A 21,312-nucleotide genomic window follows, 5' to 3' on the forward strand; every position below is an offset into this window, starting at 1 on the left:
GATTACAGAGTTTCAATTACTACCAAATTAGGCTATAGAGTTTCAATTACAAAATGTACTACCAAACCAGAGTGACTATAGAGTTTCAGTTACTACCATACTAGAGTGACTATAGAGTTTCAGTTACTACCAAACTAGAGTGACTATAGAGTTTCACTTACTACTAAATAAGAGTGACTAGTTTCATAGCACAATGTTTTTTACGTCTCACACAAGGTTTTCTGTCACAGATTACATAAACTATTTAAATACAGACACTGATAGCATGCAAGCATGTAAAATGATACATTTTATCTCACTGTGAACACAAATCATCACTGTCAGATGAAACAATGAAGATTCCAACACAAAACTGTTATTTATGTTCACAGTGAGATAAATTGTATCATTTTAAATGTGGTATCAGTGCCTGTATTTTGTTTAATTTGTTGCAAAGAATGTTGTGTAAGATGTAAAAAACACTGTGACATTGCACTGCCTAAGTGAAATGCTATATTTGCTCCGGTTCGGTAGTAAGTAAAAAATTGAATAATCCTTCCAGTACACATGGGATGATTTGATGACATGCACTTAGTAATAGACAGGTAGATATCATTTCCAAAGCTAGCATTCACACTTCTATCAAAAAAGATCACCTTACAAAATTTGCCATTTTTGGGTCATTTTTTTTTTCATTTACAAATGGGACTGACTCATGCTATAGAATCATGTGTGGTCACGCACAATGCAAGTTCAGGATGGCTTCAGGAGTGTTCCTACATGTGTTCCAAGTTACGATAATTTCAAGAGTCATTCAGAAGGACATGTTCATATTTACAAGGACACACCTGAGGTGGGAGTGTAAGAAGTATTTTTGTACTATAATCCCAGACAAACTTAATACGTACAGCTATGCAAACAAATGTTACATACTCCGTGGCTAAAATGTTATATATAGAATAGAGTGCAAATATTGGGAGATATATCACTGACCTTCCCTAATGTTCAAATTAAAGGGCCAGTTCAGATTAAGACTGAATTTTAAGTGTGAAAACAGTTAATTCACAAAGTTATTGAGAAGAAAAGTGGGCCTAAATTAAAGAATGACCCTAAATATTCCTTATTGCTCCACTGAAAAAAAAATAACACAAATTCAAGAACCTTAGACTGAAACTGTGAAAAATCCAGTCTTGTTTTCGTTTATGCAACCCAAACTCCAACCCTTGGAGGTTAATTAGTTTACAATAAGTACAAACAATGACTGGATCTTTATTAGACTGTGAGAACGTGAGATTAAAATCTGTCCTTTAACGAGGTCAACTTTATTTGTAATACCTATCATTATTAAAATGTAAATATTAAAATATGAGATGCATCCCACAACAATTAATAATTGACTGTAACAACATGTTTTAGGAATAGTTAATGAGTACAATAATGACTTCAACATGGTTTTAATCACATAATTGTTTTAACTGTACTGGACAATTATTGTAGATTTTTATTGCCAGTTACTCTAGAAGTGCAAAAACAATATTTTAAGAACAATATATTTAGTCATAGTAAAATTTTAAAAAACACGCCTTGTTGTTCAGAAATAGAATAAGGACAAAGAAATGATGGGCTTTTTTGTCTCCAAGGATATTTGTCATTGTGAAGAAATTCCAGATGTGAATACATTGTGACATAGCCTGAAAGATCCAAGCCTTCAAGTTCCTTCTGATTATATAATGTGCTTTCTCACACCAGGCCTGGGGTAGTGAGTGGTTACAGAAGCAGATAAACGGCTGGATTTTTCAGACTAAATCTGACAGTAAAGAACATGGTACTTGTATTTTAATATTGTAGTGCACCAAGCACAACTTGCCAGTTTAACTATGTAGGTTTTGGAACTCTAGTCTGGTTCAATTTGTTCAAGGTTTTGGAACCCAAGTGACAAGGGTGGGGGTGGGGGTTGGTGAGGGTCTGGATTAATTTGTATACATTTTCATCCTTTGTACCATAATTGTGGTTGAGAACCCAGGAGGACATCCAGGGGAACTCACTGGCATGTAAAATTTACCGAACACTGCTCATACCAAGAACTCTGATTTTTGCTGCTGTTAATGTAGAATGCACCTCTGAAATTGACTTTAAACTTTTTGCTGTAACTTTGTTCAAGAAAAGTCAAACCTATTCCCAGTTAAAATGAGGAAGAAAAATCTGGGGTCACCATACAAATTTTTAAAATAAAGGTCAAAATGATATCAAAATTGTAGTTGTTTTAGAATCCAATATGGCAGCCAAACACAGTGTCAACAATATGGGAAAATAAATGATTGAAAATTTCTTGGAAAACAAGATGGCGAACCCAAAAATTTCTTTTATTATTTCAAAGGACAAGGAACAAACTTTTATATGGCAAAGTTTGAGGTTAATTTTAGAACTCTGTTTTTCAGAGAAATTTGTCCAAGAGGTACATTCTACCTTAAGCAACATTTTAGTTAAAGAAAGCATAGATTTATGATCGTTTGTTGTCATGTATTTGATTTTAGTATTGTTTAGAATGTAATTTATTTTAACATTTATTCAAATAAATTGGAGAACACATTAAAAAAATTGTGAAGAGGTTTATGAAACCACTATTGTATCAACAGCTCTTTGTCATCAAGACAGCAAGGGCAACAAGGCTGTGGTTTCCAATAATTATATACTTTTATGAAATAACCCCAAGGACATCCAGGTAGCTACTTTAAATGTGACATTAAGGACCTTTCATTGAAAATAACGAAATAATGTAGAGAAATATGACGTGTAACTTAATTGTACAAAATAGGATTAAATTGTTGCCATGAAATAGATTTAATTCAATGTATACTACATTCATGCTGCAACAGATGGCATACGCTTATTTAAAGGTTCATGGAAGGACAGAGGTTCCATGTACACAGCTTTGTCTGGTGGTGTCAATATTGTGTTGTTGTCATGGCACTGGCATACTATTACAATAGTACAAATGAAAAAATTTCCTTATTTGGTAATTGGTCTTCAAATAGTATTAGAATTAATGTACAATTTACAAATTAATATTTGAATCTGTTGTATACTATGGATTGCGTGCAATTTGGATAGAAATGATTTTTTTTTTTAAATCAAAATTTTATCAGGCAAATAAAAACTGTTGTAGACAGGAAGATGATCAGATACTAATGAGGTGATAATGATGTAACTTTTAAGTATGGCGGTATGATAAAAAAAGGGTTACCATAGAGATAAGATTAAAAAAAGGTTACCATATCAGCTAGGATTCAGCTTAAAACTGATTGAAATACAATAGTGGTATGTTTCAATACTTGTTTGTACAGGAATTTTGACATTACTGGTATTTGTGGCAGCAATGTCCTTCAAACACAATCAGAGTTTACCTGTTTATTGAATGGTTCATGGCAAGTCACATCACATTAATATTATACAAGAAGAATACCATTTGATGTTTTTGGAACAGAGACTGATTGATTCATCATGAGATTAATTTATTATCGTCACTTCTAGTGAATTGTTCATCCGCAATATTTACATTTTAATGTTTTGGGGAAAACATCTAATGGTATTTTCCATGTTTTGAACACAGATTAATTCATTCAGGTTTTTATATTGGCTCTCAGAAACTTCATGTAAATACTTGCATGACGCATGTGAACATTATACGTCAAATGGTCTGATGTTTTTGAAAACCGACGTCTGTGCACAGATATTGATGTCACAGCTTGATGTAGCCTATTGTAGGCATGGGAAATATAAAACGTACAAATAACAATATTGCAAGCCAAATTTTTTTGAAAACAAATTTCATGTATTGATTTTACTTTACAGAGTTTAATTTGATGCAGCCATTCGAAATGAACACAATGTTGTGAAATTCAGACGTATGACGTATATACCTCGTGAAATGGAGTCATGACGTATATACCTCGTGAAATGGAGTCATGACGTATATACCGGTTGTTTGCCAGTTGTTTTTGATAACAAACTTTCATATGTCAGGATAGTTTACGTCACAGACTTATAGTTTGGGGAATCAGAAATAAACACAGGATGTCGTGTAATAAACAAATAATTTTGTGATGCATTTCAAAACTATTTTGAATATTGAAACCTTACAAAATTGACAAGCTGCCATAGATATGAGTAAAGATAACAGACTTAATTAGTTATGTGATATGATATGATGTATGATATGGTACCATATGATATGATATGATATGATATGATATGATATGATATGATATGATACGATACGATACGATACGATACGATACGATACGATACGATACGATACGATACGATACAATACAATACGATACAATACGATACGATACGATACAATACAATACGATACAATACGATACGATATGGTACAATACGATACGATACGATATAAAACCCTCATTGAATGTTATCTCTGTTTATTCTTTATTTTTTACAGAGAATTATTAGAAGTGAGTCACATCAAGACAATTCAACATATCTTTGTAGCTATACTTATCATATTTAGTTTGAATACAATAGTCTATGATGTAGTGGAGGTTGGCAGGTAAGCTCTGTAGTCCTATTACAGTTTTCTCTCTCAAGAATCTCTAAGACTTTCTGACTGAGCTGGTATCAGCATAGCACCAGGCTGGAAGTGCTTATACCTGGCTTGTACTAGCTCAGAATGAAGAATTCTGCCTGTGCCAGCCCAATAATAACACCATTCTAAATCAGTGCTCACACCAGGTAGAATCACCTGATCAATATTTTGATGACATGTCCCAAAATTATTTGGGTATTGAAAATTATGAAAATGATAATTTAATATGTCACCAGCATCATGCAGTGTTTTTGCTAAGGTGTAGGAACCCCGGTAACAAACAGGGCAGTTTTTAGTACATTGTAATATAATTTTGGTGGGGAACCCCAGTAAAATGACTTGGGAACTCAGGTAAGTTTTTACCTACTTACCTCCCTTTCAAAAAATACTAAGCATACATGTATGTTATCAACCTGAAGGGTTACTACCTTCAGTAGCCCAGTGTTATCACTAGGCTGGCACTAATACCTTACCAGTATGTGTTAGCAACTGAAAGGGGCAATACCTGCATCAGCCCAATGTTTAACACTTGACTAGCCATGCAATTAATTAATTAATCTGATGTTACCAGGCTGAATCCTAGGCTAGCAAATCAGAAAATGATTGTATATCTGAATTGCATATTTTGCTTCCCAGACTTGTTGTAGCATCATAAATTGACATGCAGATTTCAACATTAAAAACTACAGTTAGTGTTGTTTTGTCTGTGCCTGTTTTAGTCTGTTCTGTATTAAAGGTGATGTAATTTATGAAACCAAATATGAAATTAAGGTACCCCTGCATGAAATGGTAGCACTCCTGGTTCCGTATATATGACGGTCACACAACAGAAATGCAGTCAATCTGGAGATGCTGCATTTCCATTTTGTGACCGAACTGGAAACGCCACCCTTTCATGCAGTGCCAGTAATGAGGGAACATTTTTTGTTCTTATGTTTTGCCTCAAGTTTATTATAACTTTGCCAACATATTCACTAGTAAATAGTAAAACAAAATTTCTACTGGATGTAACTTTTGATGCGTTAATGTTTATCTTGTATCATTGTGTCTTATTTGCAGACTTAAACTTAATTTTTCAACCATAACATGGGCATTTGGCAAGTTTCCTGTAGTGATGTGGGTATGGTGTCTAATGTTGATGTCCACTATGTTGGTCATCTTCCCTGCATTCCATACCTGGTCACATAATCGGCACCTAGTAGGACGACTTCCTGACATCGTCTGGGCTCTCCTGTACGTAGCATATCAAGTGGCTTTCCTAGTGCTTCCTGTACAGTCGATACTATATCATGATCTTCCACCAGCATCCACTATTTGTGTTGTGACAGAACAAGTCAGGTTTATGATGAAGACTCATTCCTTTGTCAGAGAGAATATTCCAAGGGCTTTACTTTATAAACCACACTCAGGTAAGTGAGAAACACACGTTACTTTTTATAATACCAACTTTGACCAAAGTTAAAGTTGAATAAATTTGCTCTGCATATTATTTAAAGCTAGTGATCAATAAATTTCACATTTGCTGATCAGAGTAAAAGCCTTTTCCAGCTGAATTATGATAAGGCTCCAAAAGAACAAAAACAAAAGCAGATAAAAAAACAAAAACAAACCAATAACTTGTAATTGAACGGTAACTAAAAGTTAGCAAAAAACAAAAACTTGCAAAGCCTGCCCTTGTGTTTGGTCTCAGAGAATGATACTCTTTGGCAATCTGATACAGTTGATACAAAGAAAGAATGATGGCCTTAGTGATTGACCAGCCTGGTGTCGGTCTAATAGTTACACTGGGCTATCCTGGTGTTAACTTGGAGCTAGTAATCAAGATGTTTCTTCCAATTTAAAATATAGTGTTGTTAGCACTGAGCTCATAAGCCTATTGTCATTCTTGAGCAGACCTGTACAGTACCCATACCTAAAATTCCCAAATACCCCTAGCACCCAGGTAAAAAGGCATAATGCAAGCTGTTGTTTCACTAACTGTTTGACAATTAACATTAAACTTGATTCATGGGTGGAGGGTCTATGATTCTATGCAGTATTATGTACTCTAGACTGTAAGATACATCGTGACGTTCTGCCCTCATCGGCCTCCTTTCAACCTGGGATGGGTTGGCCGATGTGTGAGGCCACCCGTCACGGCGTACCTTACAGACTATATAGTATATTATGTACAATGTATTTGAAATTTAAATTCGAAAGTTTTCATCAGAATATCAAGTAATTATAAAATGATATGTTTTCTTGACACAGACAATGATTTGAATGAGAGACTTGATGAAGATTCAGATGTTGATGATCAAACCTACAGTGAAGGTGGTTCAACCACTACCAATACCAGCAGTGACTCATCTAACGTTTCCCCAATGGATGATGCCACACCATGTCCGGGATTCTCCCAGTTTTTATACTTCTTGTTTGCACCAACGTTGGTTTACAGGGATCATTATCCAAGAACACCTTCAATAAGGTGGAACTATGTATTTTCTAATTTCATTCAGGTTAGTGTTATATGAGTATGTTGATATACACTTACACTGGGAGGCATTGAGGGATGTGTTTGCATGTTGAACTAGGTCATTTGGAAAATTACAAAAAATGTGAGAAGTGTTTATGAGTCTCACGTTCATTGAATGACTGCTTAATAGAGCTCACAAACCTCATAGACCATCATGTTACAAGGCTTAACTTAAATTTGAATTCATGGTGAGTTATTTCAAGTATATATTGGGCCCAGAACTGAGTTTGTAAGAGTGTGTGGGGGTGTGTCTGTACATGTGTTTATAAGTTTGAGTGTGTCTTAGTGTCTGCATACATGTGTTTATATGTTCGTGTGTGTGTGTCACTGTCTGCCTTTGTGTATGTGTGTGGTTGTGTGTGTGTGTGTGTGTGTGTGTGTGTATGTGTGTGTGTGTGTGTGTGTGTGTGTGTGTGTGTGTGTGTTGTTTGTTAGTCAGTCCCTTAGACTAAGAGTTGCACAAAATTTGATAATGATGTTCACATTCATACTCGTACCATTTAGACCTACGTACACCCATTGAGTGAATCTAATCCTATTTTATCTGTTTCTATTTTTTTTTCAGGTTATTGGTTGTCTATTCTACACTTACTATATATTTGAAAGATTCTGTATGCCTGTATTTCAAAATTTTGGCAAAGAAGTGTTATCAATACGAAACTTGACATTGTCGGTATTTGGCAGTATGTTACCTGGTACATTGGTACTCATTGTGGCATTCTTTGCTATATTACATTCCTGGCTAAATGCTTTTGCCGAAATGTTGCGATTTGCTGACAGAATGTTCTACCGGGTAAGTTTACTCTAAATAACTATTTAAGATATGTCGGGTTACAGTGTTTCTATGCAATGTATTGTATGTGTTTCTGTCCGACCAAAGTAAAAAATTACATGACAGTGTGTATTAAGAGATAGTGTACTTGCAAGTTCATGTTTTGCACATATCTGAATAACTTAAAATGCTACTCCAGGGCGTACAGGTATTTTCATAACCTTTGAGTTCTGGAGAGTCATTTCATGATTTCACATCTCGAAATTTTCACTCGGTTGCCAAGAAACACTAAATTGAAACTGTATTTCATCTCGTTTGTTCCGTCAGTGAACACTAGCCTTGTGGGACTTAACAAACATGGATATTTATTAGATGAACAATGTATATTCATGACTGTGAAGGAATCAAGCACTTAGGAGTAAATATTTATTGTTCATCTAATCCATATTCATTATGTTGTTTACCTAATTTTACGTCAACTTTACATATTTTCCAGGATTGGTGGAATTCTACCTCATTTTCCAATTATTACCGAACATGGAATGTTGTAGTTCATGACTGGCTATACAGCTATGTTTATAAAGATTCCATCAAGGTTAGTAAATATATATTGTCATCGTGAAACATCATACATCACCTGTGCAAGTAAATCTGATTAATTCTGACTATTACAACTGTCATGACTGGAAATAACCAGAATCCATTAGTTTCAATTTGTACACTGTCATACAACTTAGCTTATGTGTGATACATGTTGTCAATATACACAGAAGATTGCTAATATTATTAGCACTAATTACACTGCTTACATATAACAGTACAGCAGTTATCCTATTCACATACATGTGCCATGGACCCACACTATGAAAACTAAACCAAGAGCTAAGAATTCTCAGACAAAATTTTGTTATTTGCCGAAATTTACATGATTAATGAAAAACTTTTTCCCTAAATAATCTCTGATATCATGTAAGAGACATCTAGTTTTAACTCAGACTTCAATATAAACCATCTTTCATCTCGTGGCAGATCTCACGAGATCCCACCTGAGCCATTGCGTCCATAGCAACCACTTGAGGGTGGTCAAGCTGAAAGTATCAAATGCTTAGCAACACTATTGTTCTGAACATCATCCCACATGGCCATGGCGAAAGCTTGACCACAATCACATGTTTGACAACCATTGTTGCTAGGCATATTTGCATATCTCATGAGATCTGCAATGAGACGTAAAATCCCTATTAATTGTTACAGGTTTTAGGACCAAATCGACGTACTATAGGGTTATTGTCAACTTTCCTACTATCAGCTATGGCACATGAATACATTTTGATTATTACATTCCGGTTCTGTTATCCAGTACTTTTCCTCATGTTTGCCGGAATTGGAGGTAAGTATTACTGTGGAACACTTCCTTTTCATCAAATGTATTTTAACTGCAGTGATAATCACAGATAGCTGTTTTCACTGATAATAAAACAAACCAGAATTTTGTCATCTGTTCCCTGTCTACCACCCCACCACCACCACTAAAATAAAAAAATAAAAATTTAAAAAAGAAGATTTTCTGGTGTATCATTTCTATCCAGTGAAATAGATATCCAAGCAAGTGGCTCATCAACCATATCTTTCTACTTAGTTTGACCTCCTCCATCCTCTTCGTCCCTCTCCTCTTCCTCCTCCACTCCTCCTCCTCCTCCCCTCTCTTCTCCCTCCCCCAATTAAATTAAGAAGAAAATGAAAAGACGTCCCTCATACATATCTGAAACATATTCCTCATCCCCAAAAAAACAAAATTTTGAGAAAGATGAGCAAAATCACTTTGACTGATCATGAGAATAAACCTTATGAATTTATATAATGTTTCCTGGTTCATTTGGAAATTTTGTTGAGTTGTTGGCTAATCAATAATCACTTTCTTTTATTTCTTTGTCAGTGTCTTTCATGTTTTTGACTGATAAAGGTTCAGCTAGAGGATGGAATGTATTTATGTGGGTTTCATTATTTATTGGCAATGGTCTGCTAATGTGTCTGTACAGTCAGGAGTTTTATGCCAGGATAAACTGCCCCCAGGAGTCGGTAAGTTAGTTCACTCCTTAGTTACCGTACTGTGATTTTGGTTATTGCTAGTGTAAAACATTTTTTCTTGTACATGAAAAGACAGAGTGTAGCAGTCTTAATGCTACAGTTTTAGAATCCTAGCAGAAAAGATGGGGAAATCTGGTAAATGTTGGATAGATTTCTATACCTTGTACCATAACCCTAGTAACCAAGGGTGAAATCTAGTAAACGTGTATAAATTTCCCTACCTTGCACCATAGTTTGGTGGGGAACCCGAGTATTAAACAGAGGGTGAAATCTGGTAAACTTGAATGTATATATTTCCATACCTTGTGTAGTTGGGTAGGGATCCCAGGTAAATGACATTCTTAGCTAATGTTGATAATGTGTTTTGTTTTTTTATTTCATTTATTGCTATAAATATTTCAAAAATATTTCAAAATTTTCCCTCTGCAAAGTATATAGACTGGAAGAGCTCTACACCTTGGTTTTATCTCCAAACTTCATTGATATAAAAACCAAGCAGTCTGTAGCATTTCTATCAATGGAAGGCACTGTTCAGGTTCTGTGAAATGTATCACCACCATGGTATAGATGACACACATTCTGATGTGATCTCTCCTTTTTACTCTTTGACAGAGTGATCTGATGGACATGTTTACACCAAGATCCTGGACTTGTAGTTCAATACCAGTATCAGATGATGTACACAGTATTACTCAAGCCTGATATCTCAACTGATTTCACTTAAGCAACTCAATTGACGACAAATGCATTTTGGAGACCTTGCAAGAAAACCAAGTTGTGGTTTAAACTTCACTCTCATCAACTATCAATCAAACCTGCTAATTAGTTATCTCATTGATGGTTTCAACTAACAAGAGGATGACCACAGCTTCAACATCCAAACTACCAAAAATATCAGCCTTGGAAGATGAGCACAAATAAACAAATAACAACAACTCATAAACCTGTAAATATGTAACGATGGTTTAACGCCACATCCAAAAGTATACAATCTGTATTTACCTGTATACGTCTGCACTTAATGAGTACAAAACACAGCTGTAAATTAAACATCCAACCAAGTTTCGCATTAAAATATGCTTCATCGGGGGGGGCTTCAAAACAAAACTAACTGCAGCATGGACAACACTGCAACATGGGCTTACTCATCACAATAAATTGAAACACATAAATTTAAACCAAATAATATTGAATAAAAAAAGATAATAAAATTTTAATAAAATATTTTGTATGCCAAATATAATAATATATTTTGTAAGACCTTTGACTCCATCTTGCATGTGTATAGCAAGTCAATCAATTTTTTTTTTAATTTTTTTTTTGTTCTTTAATCTAAATTTATGTGTTTCAGTTGTTTTGTAAGTCCATGTCAGAGTGTTTTTTGTCAGTGTTGCAGTTAATTTTGTTTGAAGTCCCTGATGAAGCATACTTTAAAGGGCCATGTTTCAATCCTTTGTCAGCACATTTGTGTTACTTTAATAAGGATTGCATGGGATCCTTCTCTTGTTGTGGACAAATTTTTCGATACTGGCTCTACCGAAAAAAAACAACGTTTATTAAACATTTGATTTTAATCCTAATCTGAAGTTGGTCTTCAATTTGAAACCTGGCCAGATGTTTACAGCTATTTGTTATCATTTATTGCATACAAATGTCAGCCTTGATCACCCAACTTGTTGACTTTTTTCCTTTCTGTGTCAAAAGAAAACATTTTGTCAATCCAAAAAAAAGAGAGTGAAATAATGTACATAGTGCAGGGACATGAATGAAGTCAGTTTTGTAAAAAAAAAATGTTGTCATTTTCAAAACAAACTCCAGTTTTGCAATTACATATTCAATATGTTGACCTTTGACCTTAACCTTGCATGTGTATAGCAAACCAATCAAATTCTTTTATTTAATATTGTTGCTATGCGAATTATTTGTTAAAAATTCTGAATGGATAAAGAAAAAGAGTACTTATCGATAAGCTTTAAATTTCTTTCTAATAATTGCTGCGAATATTGAGGTATTTATTTATATTTGTTAGTATTGGGTTGTTATTTCTAAAAATCAGCCATTTTAGATATATATATAGTTGAAAAAAAAATGAAGTTTTGTCTTATTTTGTTAAAAAAATGAATTTATTTGCAGTACTACTACTTCATGTGCTTTATTGTGGTATGAAAACCCACTGCCAAATATAAAGTACTGAGTATTAATCAGAGTTGAGGAATTATTTTTGGTCTTCACTACCTAAATGCCTTAAAAGCAGTTTTCAAAATTCATCATTCTGTAAACTAGGTGTATCTTGTTGTGATAAGAGGCGAGGTGGTGATTTTTCTCAAAGTCAAAGTGATAGTAAAAAAATAGTGAATAGCGCCCTCTAGCGACTAGTTCAGTATTATAGTACTTGCATGATTGGAATCGCACTCCAAACGTTGGTGGCGCTCTTTACTTTCCTTTTACACTTCCTGCCACAGTTGGGTCTGCTATGACAGTATAGGGTGATGCACGACGTTGGTTAGACTTTGATTGTATTGAATCAAATTTTTCTAATAGATAACTGAAAGACTACTGTATGTTGTTTTTTTGGCTAAAGTTGGGGAACCCCACTAACAGAAAGGGGGAAAGGGGAAAAATTGCATAGTTTCCCATACAATCTACCATAATTTTGTTTGGGAACCTGGTAAAATTACTGGGGAACCCTGGTAGATGTTACCTGCTTACCACCTTTAAACAGCTATGCCCTGAGAAATGAAATGCATCGTTATTAGTTATTTCACAGTAAAAATTGGTGAAGTAGATTATTGCATGCGGTAGCACACCTGTGTGAAATTTAAATTTAAGTGGTATCATTTGTCTTGAGTTATATGTATCCACACAGATCACCCAATTGTTTCAGTGAACGAAATATGTGGTAGGGCGCCACCAATAGTTGGAGTATGAGAATTAAACAGTCCAATGACATTCATACATCTAGTATTTATTAACTTTAACTAATTTGTTTACTTTCTGCATGTTTACAGTTTGGAAATTAACTTTATTTGTTGTATTGGTATCACACACATTTACAAAATGTACATTTTCCTTGCTTTGATGTTTCTCTGTATTACTAAGATAAAACTAACATCATTTACACCAGCAAGGCCTATATGCTACTAATGCTATTTCGTCCAAAGAGATTTAAGATTTATAATTAACTCATTTTATTGGGTACTATTGGCACAGTGTTTTGATGCATTCTTACACAGCAAACTGCTTAAAGTGGTCATGTGGATGAGAATTGGGTATTTATTTTGGATTTTTACTTTATAAAACAATTTTATCATGGCATCCTACTTGAAAAATCAATGTGATACAACATATTCCAAGCCATTTTTGTAACTCAATAAATTGAAAAAGCATAATAAATGTGCAAAATGTTTGTTGTTGTACGTACAATAACAAACTTTTTACACATTCTTTAGCTTTTTGCAATGTATTGAGTTACAAACACTGACTTGGTCAATGATGTTTCACATTGATTTTTCTAGTAGGATGCCATGATCAAATTGTTTTGTAAAGTAAAAATCCAAAATAAATACCCAATCCTCATCCATATGACCACTTTAAGGAGGTACAGTTTGTAACTGATGGTCTTTGGTAGTTGTTTAATGTAGTACTGAAATATAATGTTATTCTAACAACTAAAACATGTTGAATCATCTTTTAGTATTAGAGATCTCAGAAGAGATTCTGATGTAATATAGAAATAACTTTATGAGATACATTTGGATACTAATAAATTTATCAGTTCCCAAACCATATTGTGTGTACTTAAACACTGTGTGTAGACTCTGGTTTATTAGTCTATATTATGAAATTACTGTGAAAGAATGATGTACAGAATGTCCCACTTTTCACATTGAAACAAATAAAACATGTGACAGAGTAATTTTTGTAGATCAAAAATGAACTTATATTCTCTGTTAGAAAGTGAGTAATGTATTTGAAATAGTACCAATACTTTGCATGTGTTTTGTTTTCCACAGTTATCAGATATGATCAGTTTCTATGGTTGTGTTAGAACCTACAGCACTTTGCAGATTACTGTTCACTTTCTTTTGATGCACTCATGTAGAAACTTGGAGATAGCAAGATGGCAATTTCTTGCTGCCTTTAGTCTAAATGAGATAAACCAATGTATTGCAACTAGATGCAGACATGCGGGTGTCAATGTTTTGATTTTCACATGTGATGTCTGCATAGTGGTACGTTAGTTCTGCATGGTTGTATCAAACAGAGTGTACAGTAACCTGCAACACACTGTATTTTAGCATGTACATAGTACTACTCTGTGTTTATGAATTCTAAGTGGGGATGTCGTCCAGAGTTCAAATGTCTAAATAAACAACTACTTTAAGAAGGTAATATGTGTAATCTTTAACCTTTTCTGTTACAACTAATTTACATACTCACCTTTGACCTACCTTTGACCAACCAACCACATTACATGTAAGAAAATTTAATAGACAAAAAACTTACAGCAGTCATAGAATGTATTCAAATCCCACTAGAGTTTCAAACTCAATCTTTTCAGGGATTCTCTTTATTTATAAAAAACAACGAAATGCAGTTATTTGTCACTAGAAATAGAATATGTATATATATAGTGCCGGACTTTCACTACTTTTAACTGACACAAATTGCTGCTGTAATTGTGAATATAAAAAGTCAAAGATTTCAACACTCCAGTAGGCACCTGAATTATAATAAATAGCATGAAGTTGAGATTTTTTTTTTTTTACATCTTTTTAAAAAGTGTTTAGAATGTGGATGAGAATTCTTTTGATAGTCAATTTCAATAACTAGTGTTTCAGAGTATGATATCTATTATTGCCACATCAGCTTGTGATGAGCTGATAAAATCTTTGTAAAGAGTTGTATACTATTGTAGATTGTTGGTCTTCCTCATAGTCTAGATCCTATCTGTGGCTTCAAATCTCAAGATCTCTCTTCACCCTGTCTAGCTCAATGAGATATCATGAACCAAACGTTGTTCATGCAAATGAGTAAACCCCAACTGTTCGAATGCAGTAAACGATGTATAAGTAGCGTCCTGAGCTGACAAATATACCATATTTGGACGTTATGTAAATGTCTAAAGTAAATGCTGACTTATCATTGGGTGGAATGTTGTGATTTATTAACAAAGACATGATGTTAATGATTGTGAGGATGCCTGTGGTTGAATTTGAAATTTCATCTCAGCACCTCAGTTGAGCTAGACATGAGAAGAGATTCAAAGCTACAGATAGCCTCTAGACTATCTTCCTCAATACTCTGTACAGAATTAGACTTAGACTACTACATGTATTAAATAGAGTTTGATTTCTTAGAATGTAATGGCAGTGGTGCAGTGGATCTCATCAACAAGTATGTTTATATGTGACTCATTTTGACTCGAAGTATGATAACTATTTCCAAGGTGTTCTACAAAATTTTGCCTTTATGATAATGATTTAAGGAGCTGATTCACATTTTATCCAGATTCATCAATGTATTTGATGTGTTTGACTTACCAATTTGTATCATGGTATTTGTCAGTAAATAGCGCCATCTAGTGACAGGATGTGTTACTACTTAAACGGATATGCCATTAAACAGTGCCCTCTAGTGTTCATGTCTGTCTAGTGTGTAAACGATTGTATTTATTTTTGTACTTAGATGTTTAGTGTATAAATAATTGTGAAATTATAGCGTAACTTTAACCTGAGATGAAACTATTTTGTATAATTTCATTCTTATGTTTAGAAAACTTGTCATTTTCAAGGGCAATTCAACTTATATTCAAGATAATTAACAAATTTACCATGGTGACAGTTTGATGGGGATGTTTGATATTTCCAGACAGAATTTGCCTTTTTTGAATTTATTTATTACTGTTCTTGATTTCAATGACAAAAAACTTTGAAACCGGGGTTATTATCAAACCAGGTTATGCATATCAATGCATTATATTATCAAAGATATGTTGCGTAATTCGCACTCATAAACCTCCTTTCCGATACCAATGCATGAGGGCAACCTAAATCAGCATATCCTACAGACTACATCACAAGTATGTGCTAATGTATTTTTGTTCAATTACCAACCACCACTTGTACTATTATGCTAATGTGGTTGCCATGGTGATAAGTTGAGGCTTACACCCATCTTTAATTCATGAATTTAAAACTAGTCTTTGTTGACCATTTCTTGGTGTGTTTTGTATATTTCTTGATCTAAATTTACAATCACGTTGTTAATGGTAACCAAATCAGAATTGTCAACATTTAAATCTGAAACCATGTTATGTTTAAGTTAGTATAACTGCTGCCAGAATAAATTACAATAAAGTCATTCATTCAAGTTCAAAGAGAATAATTTCTACCGTGTATTTTGTTTGCATTGTTAGTCTATCCCTTTAAGATTCTGAGTTTGAACTTTCAAATAATTTTCATTTTATCATGACAAGATGACAGATTGTTAATAATTTCACAATGATAACAATTGTCCCAACTAGACACCCAAAGTAATATCTCCAACCATATACCTATCGGTCCTCTGTTTTTTTGACTTATTAGTCATTTATGCACACACAATTTAAACACATACATACATACATACATACATACATACATACATACATACATACATATAGTGCAGTTATACATGCATACACAAATACATATAGTGCAGTTATACATACATACATACATACACACACACACACATACATACATACATACATACATACATACATACATACATACATACATACATACATACATACATACATACATACACATACACACATACATACATACATACATACATACATACATACACATACACACATGCATATTATAATATATGTAAATGCAGCACTACAGAACCTTGGTACAGATTTCCTTGTCACTCTACATGTGAAAAAAAATCAGCCCAAATATGGGTGTTTAATAACAATAATCTTTATTGATACTGGATAGTTCTTTAAGTATATAAACACTTGTCTCCCAAGAAGTCCAGTACAGGCCATCCCTCATGAGTTAAGTTTTGTGCTTTCATATATGGATATTTTCCACCCACCTCATCATCCAATCATGTGACGGAATCACCCAATCATGTGACAGAATCATCCAATCATGTGACGGAATCATCCAATCGTGTGACGGAATCATCCAATCATGTGACGGAATCATCCATATTGGGACAGTAATATCACCGCAACTTAACAGGTATCTAAATATGTATTATTGATGACACAATACTGATTGCAACAAGTTAACTTGGTGGGTAATTTACACGCTAAAAATAGGGTGACAGCCTTTCATGGGAACAGAAAACATCATCCAAATTACATCCAGTATTTTAAAATCATTTTATTTAATTTTACCTGAATAATTACAATAAAAAACAGTGAACTGTTATCATATCCAGATAAACTGTAATCTAACACACACACACACACATGCATACACACACATGCATAACTCTGTAGTTCCATAGTAAGACGTTTAAACCTGCACTAGCGGCAACTGCGATATTTTTTTTTTGTCTATAAAAATCAATTTATGAAAGCTATTCAAAAAGCAACCAAAACTGTATCCATGAAAATCGGTCAATCAATTATAAAAAGACAGCGTTGTGACAAGTTTAAATCTTGAGTGAAAGTTTGGTTTTGAATCTGTTACCATGTTAAAACTGTACTAGTTTGTAATTGTAGTACTGATTTTTTAGATCAGACAACCACAATATATTCATTGAAAATTGTTAAAATACCAATAATTAGACATTGTACAAATTAATCAGTGGTCGCGCTTATCCATAAGTATTGTAATAGGTTTAAATCGTGATCGCCGTTGAGGGCGCTGTTTTTTGGTACGGCCCCAAAAATCAAATTGATTTGAGTTATCATGAATAAAGCTACAATAATGCATTCTCCCATTGGTGATTCAATACTGTTCAGAGTATATGATATTGTATCTAATAAACACTTTCTTTTTTTTAATGTTCAGTTGCAGCTAGTGCAGGTTTCATAAATTGATTTTTATAGACGAGTGATATATGGCTTCTGTGTAGACAGTATAAGATACAAAAGTGAGCATAAACATTTTGGAGTAGGTGGGAATTTTGTCCAGTTTTTTTTTCCTTTTTAGAATTGTAACTTCCACATGTTCTGTGTTGAAGGAAACCTGCAAGTCATGAATTTGTATGGAACTGTAGATTTTATTGAAAACATTGCCTCTGGCCTTCAAACGATGTGCAAACAGCAATCCTGGTGGTCAAACCATAAAATCTTTTGTTTTTTGGGGGCATGACTACGGTGTGTATTCTATAGACATATATATACTGTCAAGTCCTTGCCTTGGGAGGAATACTGAATTGTTCAAATATTACACTCTCTTACAAAATTATACTTGGTCAGTTTCTCATACGACTTATAAACTTTTAAGGTAATTTACAATTTGTACACTTCAATCAAGTATCAAGCCCAATCTGCTTGCTTCCTCAGAAAGGTCAAACTTTTTTCTGAATGATCTGTGTGACTTTTATCATTTTAAGACAATACTAACACATGAAACATAGATTGCTACCAAATTCCCTATTCACATACCATCATTGAATAAATTTCCAATCACTTCTGAAGTTCTGATTTACTTCATTCAGATGATTTCAATATGTCTGGTTGCACCTCAGCAGTATATGCTTATAAATTGTTCAGGTAACCAAGACAACACTTAAAATCCTGACTTTTTAACAACTTTCTTGTTATAAAAATAATTCCCTCTATGATACTAGTAGCCACATAGAAGTATATACAACTGTCTTATGTGTACTAATGTGGTTATAGAAGAAAAATCAGAAATTCCCAAAATACATAGCGATACATTTCTCAGTGAAAGTTCAGGTAAGTTTACAGAATAGATTAAACTATGGGAAAATACATAACTTTTCTAAAACTGTACAATAGGTTTTGATTTACAGAACGATACATTTAAACTGTTATAAGAAATAGTTGAATACAAAAGTTGAATTACAGTAAAATATAGTAATTTTAGAATGGTAAATTAGAATTGAATGCAGCGTTTTGATCAGTCTACTACCAACCATGATCATGCTATGATTTATGGCTGTATGAGCTGCAACTTGGATATATTTGTTTTTGTATAAAGTAACGAAACATATATTCTCTCATACTTGGTCTGCTACTGACATTGCATCTGTTTATTTATTTGGTCTATATTATCCGTAGGTAGTAGTGTAGTGACAAATTTAACAGTTACAGTAAATCTTGAGCGAAAGTTTGGAATCTGTTGCCATGTTAAAGCTATGCTTGTCTAAGTAGTTTAAAACTGAAAGATTATATTTTTGATCAGACAACCACAAAAAAATACAGTTGAGGAGATTGAAAACAGTCAAAATCATTGCTACAATGCTTTACATTACTAAACTAATATTTTAGTTCTAGTTTTCCAAGCCTGTGGAAAGATTGCACACATTTTTGTTTTCTTAGAAAGTTTTTTAAAATTTGAATAGAATTTCATCCAATCCAAATAGTCTGTGTCTTCAAAACTTGAAGGCTAAAGATTAATGTTGTCATTGACCTCATTAGAATTTACCCTTTGACCCAATGACATTTCCTTGTGACCTCAGAACAAAATTTACAGTGTACTAAAATGGTGATAATACTGGCCTTGGATGGTTTGTTATAACTGCTGAAACTCTTACCATTGTACCTTGCACATCACAAAATAGTTTATGTTATAAATAAAATTCTAAATGTCTAAATGTATATTCGTCATAGAAATAAAAAGAACAGATCTGAGTTTGAAATAAAATATAAATAAAGTATGAATGAATTTCACTTTAATACTTATAATGAAATTCCATAAACAAAAAAGTTCAGCCTTTTCTAAATTTTAAAGATATATGGGGGGGGGGGGGGAGAAGCCTCTCCTGCATGAATATCTCATACAGAGCTTAGAGAATCAATTAAGCCTCAAGAAAATACATTATGAAAACTGACAACAAGTGTTTGGTAGAGATGTGGGAAATATGCCACACAATGGACATTTCCTTGTGGTATATATGTCATATGGATTTCTTTTGTTTTTAGTTGTTCACCCTCATCTATCGTCATAATTGAATAGCTGAACCTATAACTTAGTCCAGACTTTACAAATACAGAAAGTGTTGCATGCCATTATGTAAACATTTCATACACTTACAAGGAACAAGAAACAAAACTCCAGCAAATGATTTATGAAACACAAATTACATTATGACGTAATATTTCAGCCTCCAATAAATTCAAAGTAAACATCCGAGTTTAACTCTTGTTTACTATACATTTAGCACACTTTGATTTATCAGATCTGCTTCAAAAACTGTGTATTGTGTATTAATTTAGTATTTTGTATCAGTTACAGACAGTGTCCCTTTCACATTGAAATGCATCTGTACATCTGTTTAAAGTGGCCACCACTTCATGGCATTCTTATACAGTGCAGCCATAAACACAAGTACTAGCTTAACATAGAAAGCACCTCAGATAGAAACAAACTCTTTAAATTTTTTTGTGTTGCTTTGTACAAGAAAACACCAACTTATTCTCAGTTCAAATCAAGGAAAAAAACGTGGGGTCACCGGACAAGTCTTTGAAATAGAGGTCAAAATGACATCAAAATTTTGTCATTTTAGAATCCAACATGGCCGCCAAATACTATATTAACTCTATGGGAATATTAAAGATTTATGATTTCCTTGAAAACAAGATGGTGAACCCCCAATTTCTTTCATTATTTCAAAAGGACCAGGAACAAGTGTTCATACAACAACATTTGTAGAGATCTGGTATTCTAGGAAATTTGTCCCTGAGGTGCAGACTACCTTAACTGTATTACAGCAAAACAAGATATTCATGAAATTTTACCACATTTAAAGTACTACTTACATTTACTAAAAAATGGAATGTTTATTTATATTTTACAGTACATTCTTGATAAAATTAAAATACACAACACATTAGCTACACTAACATACAACACATATACATTACATAAATAACATGTAAACTAATGAACTATTTCTATTACTTAAACAGCTGGTGTAATTTTGTAAGTTTTCTAATGTTTTGAGAAAAAGCAGTCTAACTTAGAGACAACTGAACATGTTTTCATTGTCAAATAATATTTACTGTGTTACTTTGTTGTGCATCCTTATTTGTCACATGACAAACCTCCACATTTCAAATCTGCATTCTAAATATAGTACACAGCTAAAAATCCACATGCCTGTAACAGGATTGGTCTGTCACATTGAACTAGCATGCTACAGGCCTGT

At 33.5% G+C, this 21,312-nt stretch overlaps 1 protein-coding gene across 5 annotated transcripts in view; it reads left to right on the forward strand.

Moving 5' to 3' along the window:
• Window positions 1-16,338, forward strand: part of LOC144433627 (sterol O-acyltransferase 1-like) — a 31,247-nt gene extending 14,909 nt beyond the window's left edge. For all 5 annotated transcript variants that reach the window (XM_078121963.1, XM_078121968.1, XM_078121967.1 and 2 more), the window contains exons 5-12: window positions 4,445-4,552; window positions 5,648-5,997; window positions 6,839-7,086; window positions 7,669-7,896; window positions 8,372-8,470; window positions 9,130-9,265; window positions 9,812-9,954; window positions 10,576-16,338. In XM_078121963.1, the coding sequence (XP_077978089.1) occupies window positions 4,445-4,552; window positions 5,648-5,997; window positions 6,839-7,086; window positions 7,669-7,896; window positions 8,372-8,470; window positions 9,130-9,265; window positions 9,812-9,954; window positions 10,576-10,665 (1,402 nt within the window). In that variant the 3' untranslated portion in view covers window positions 10,666-16,338. The remainder of the gene's footprint in view (window positions 1-4,444; window positions 4,553-5,647; window positions 5,998-6,838; window positions 7,087-7,668; window positions 7,897-8,371; window positions 8,471-9,129; window positions 9,266-9,811; window positions 9,955-10,575) is intronic.
• The last annotated feature ends 4,974 nt before the right edge of the window (window positions 16,339-21,312 follow it).

The sequence above is a fragment of the Glandiceps talaboti genome, chromosome 4 (assembly GCF_964340395.1).
Source record: "Glandiceps talaboti chromosome 4, keGlaTala1.1, whole genome shotgun sequence".
NCBI classification, from domain to species: domain Eukaryota; kingdom Metazoa; phylum Hemichordata; class Enteropneusta; family Spengelidae; genus Glandiceps; species Glandiceps talaboti.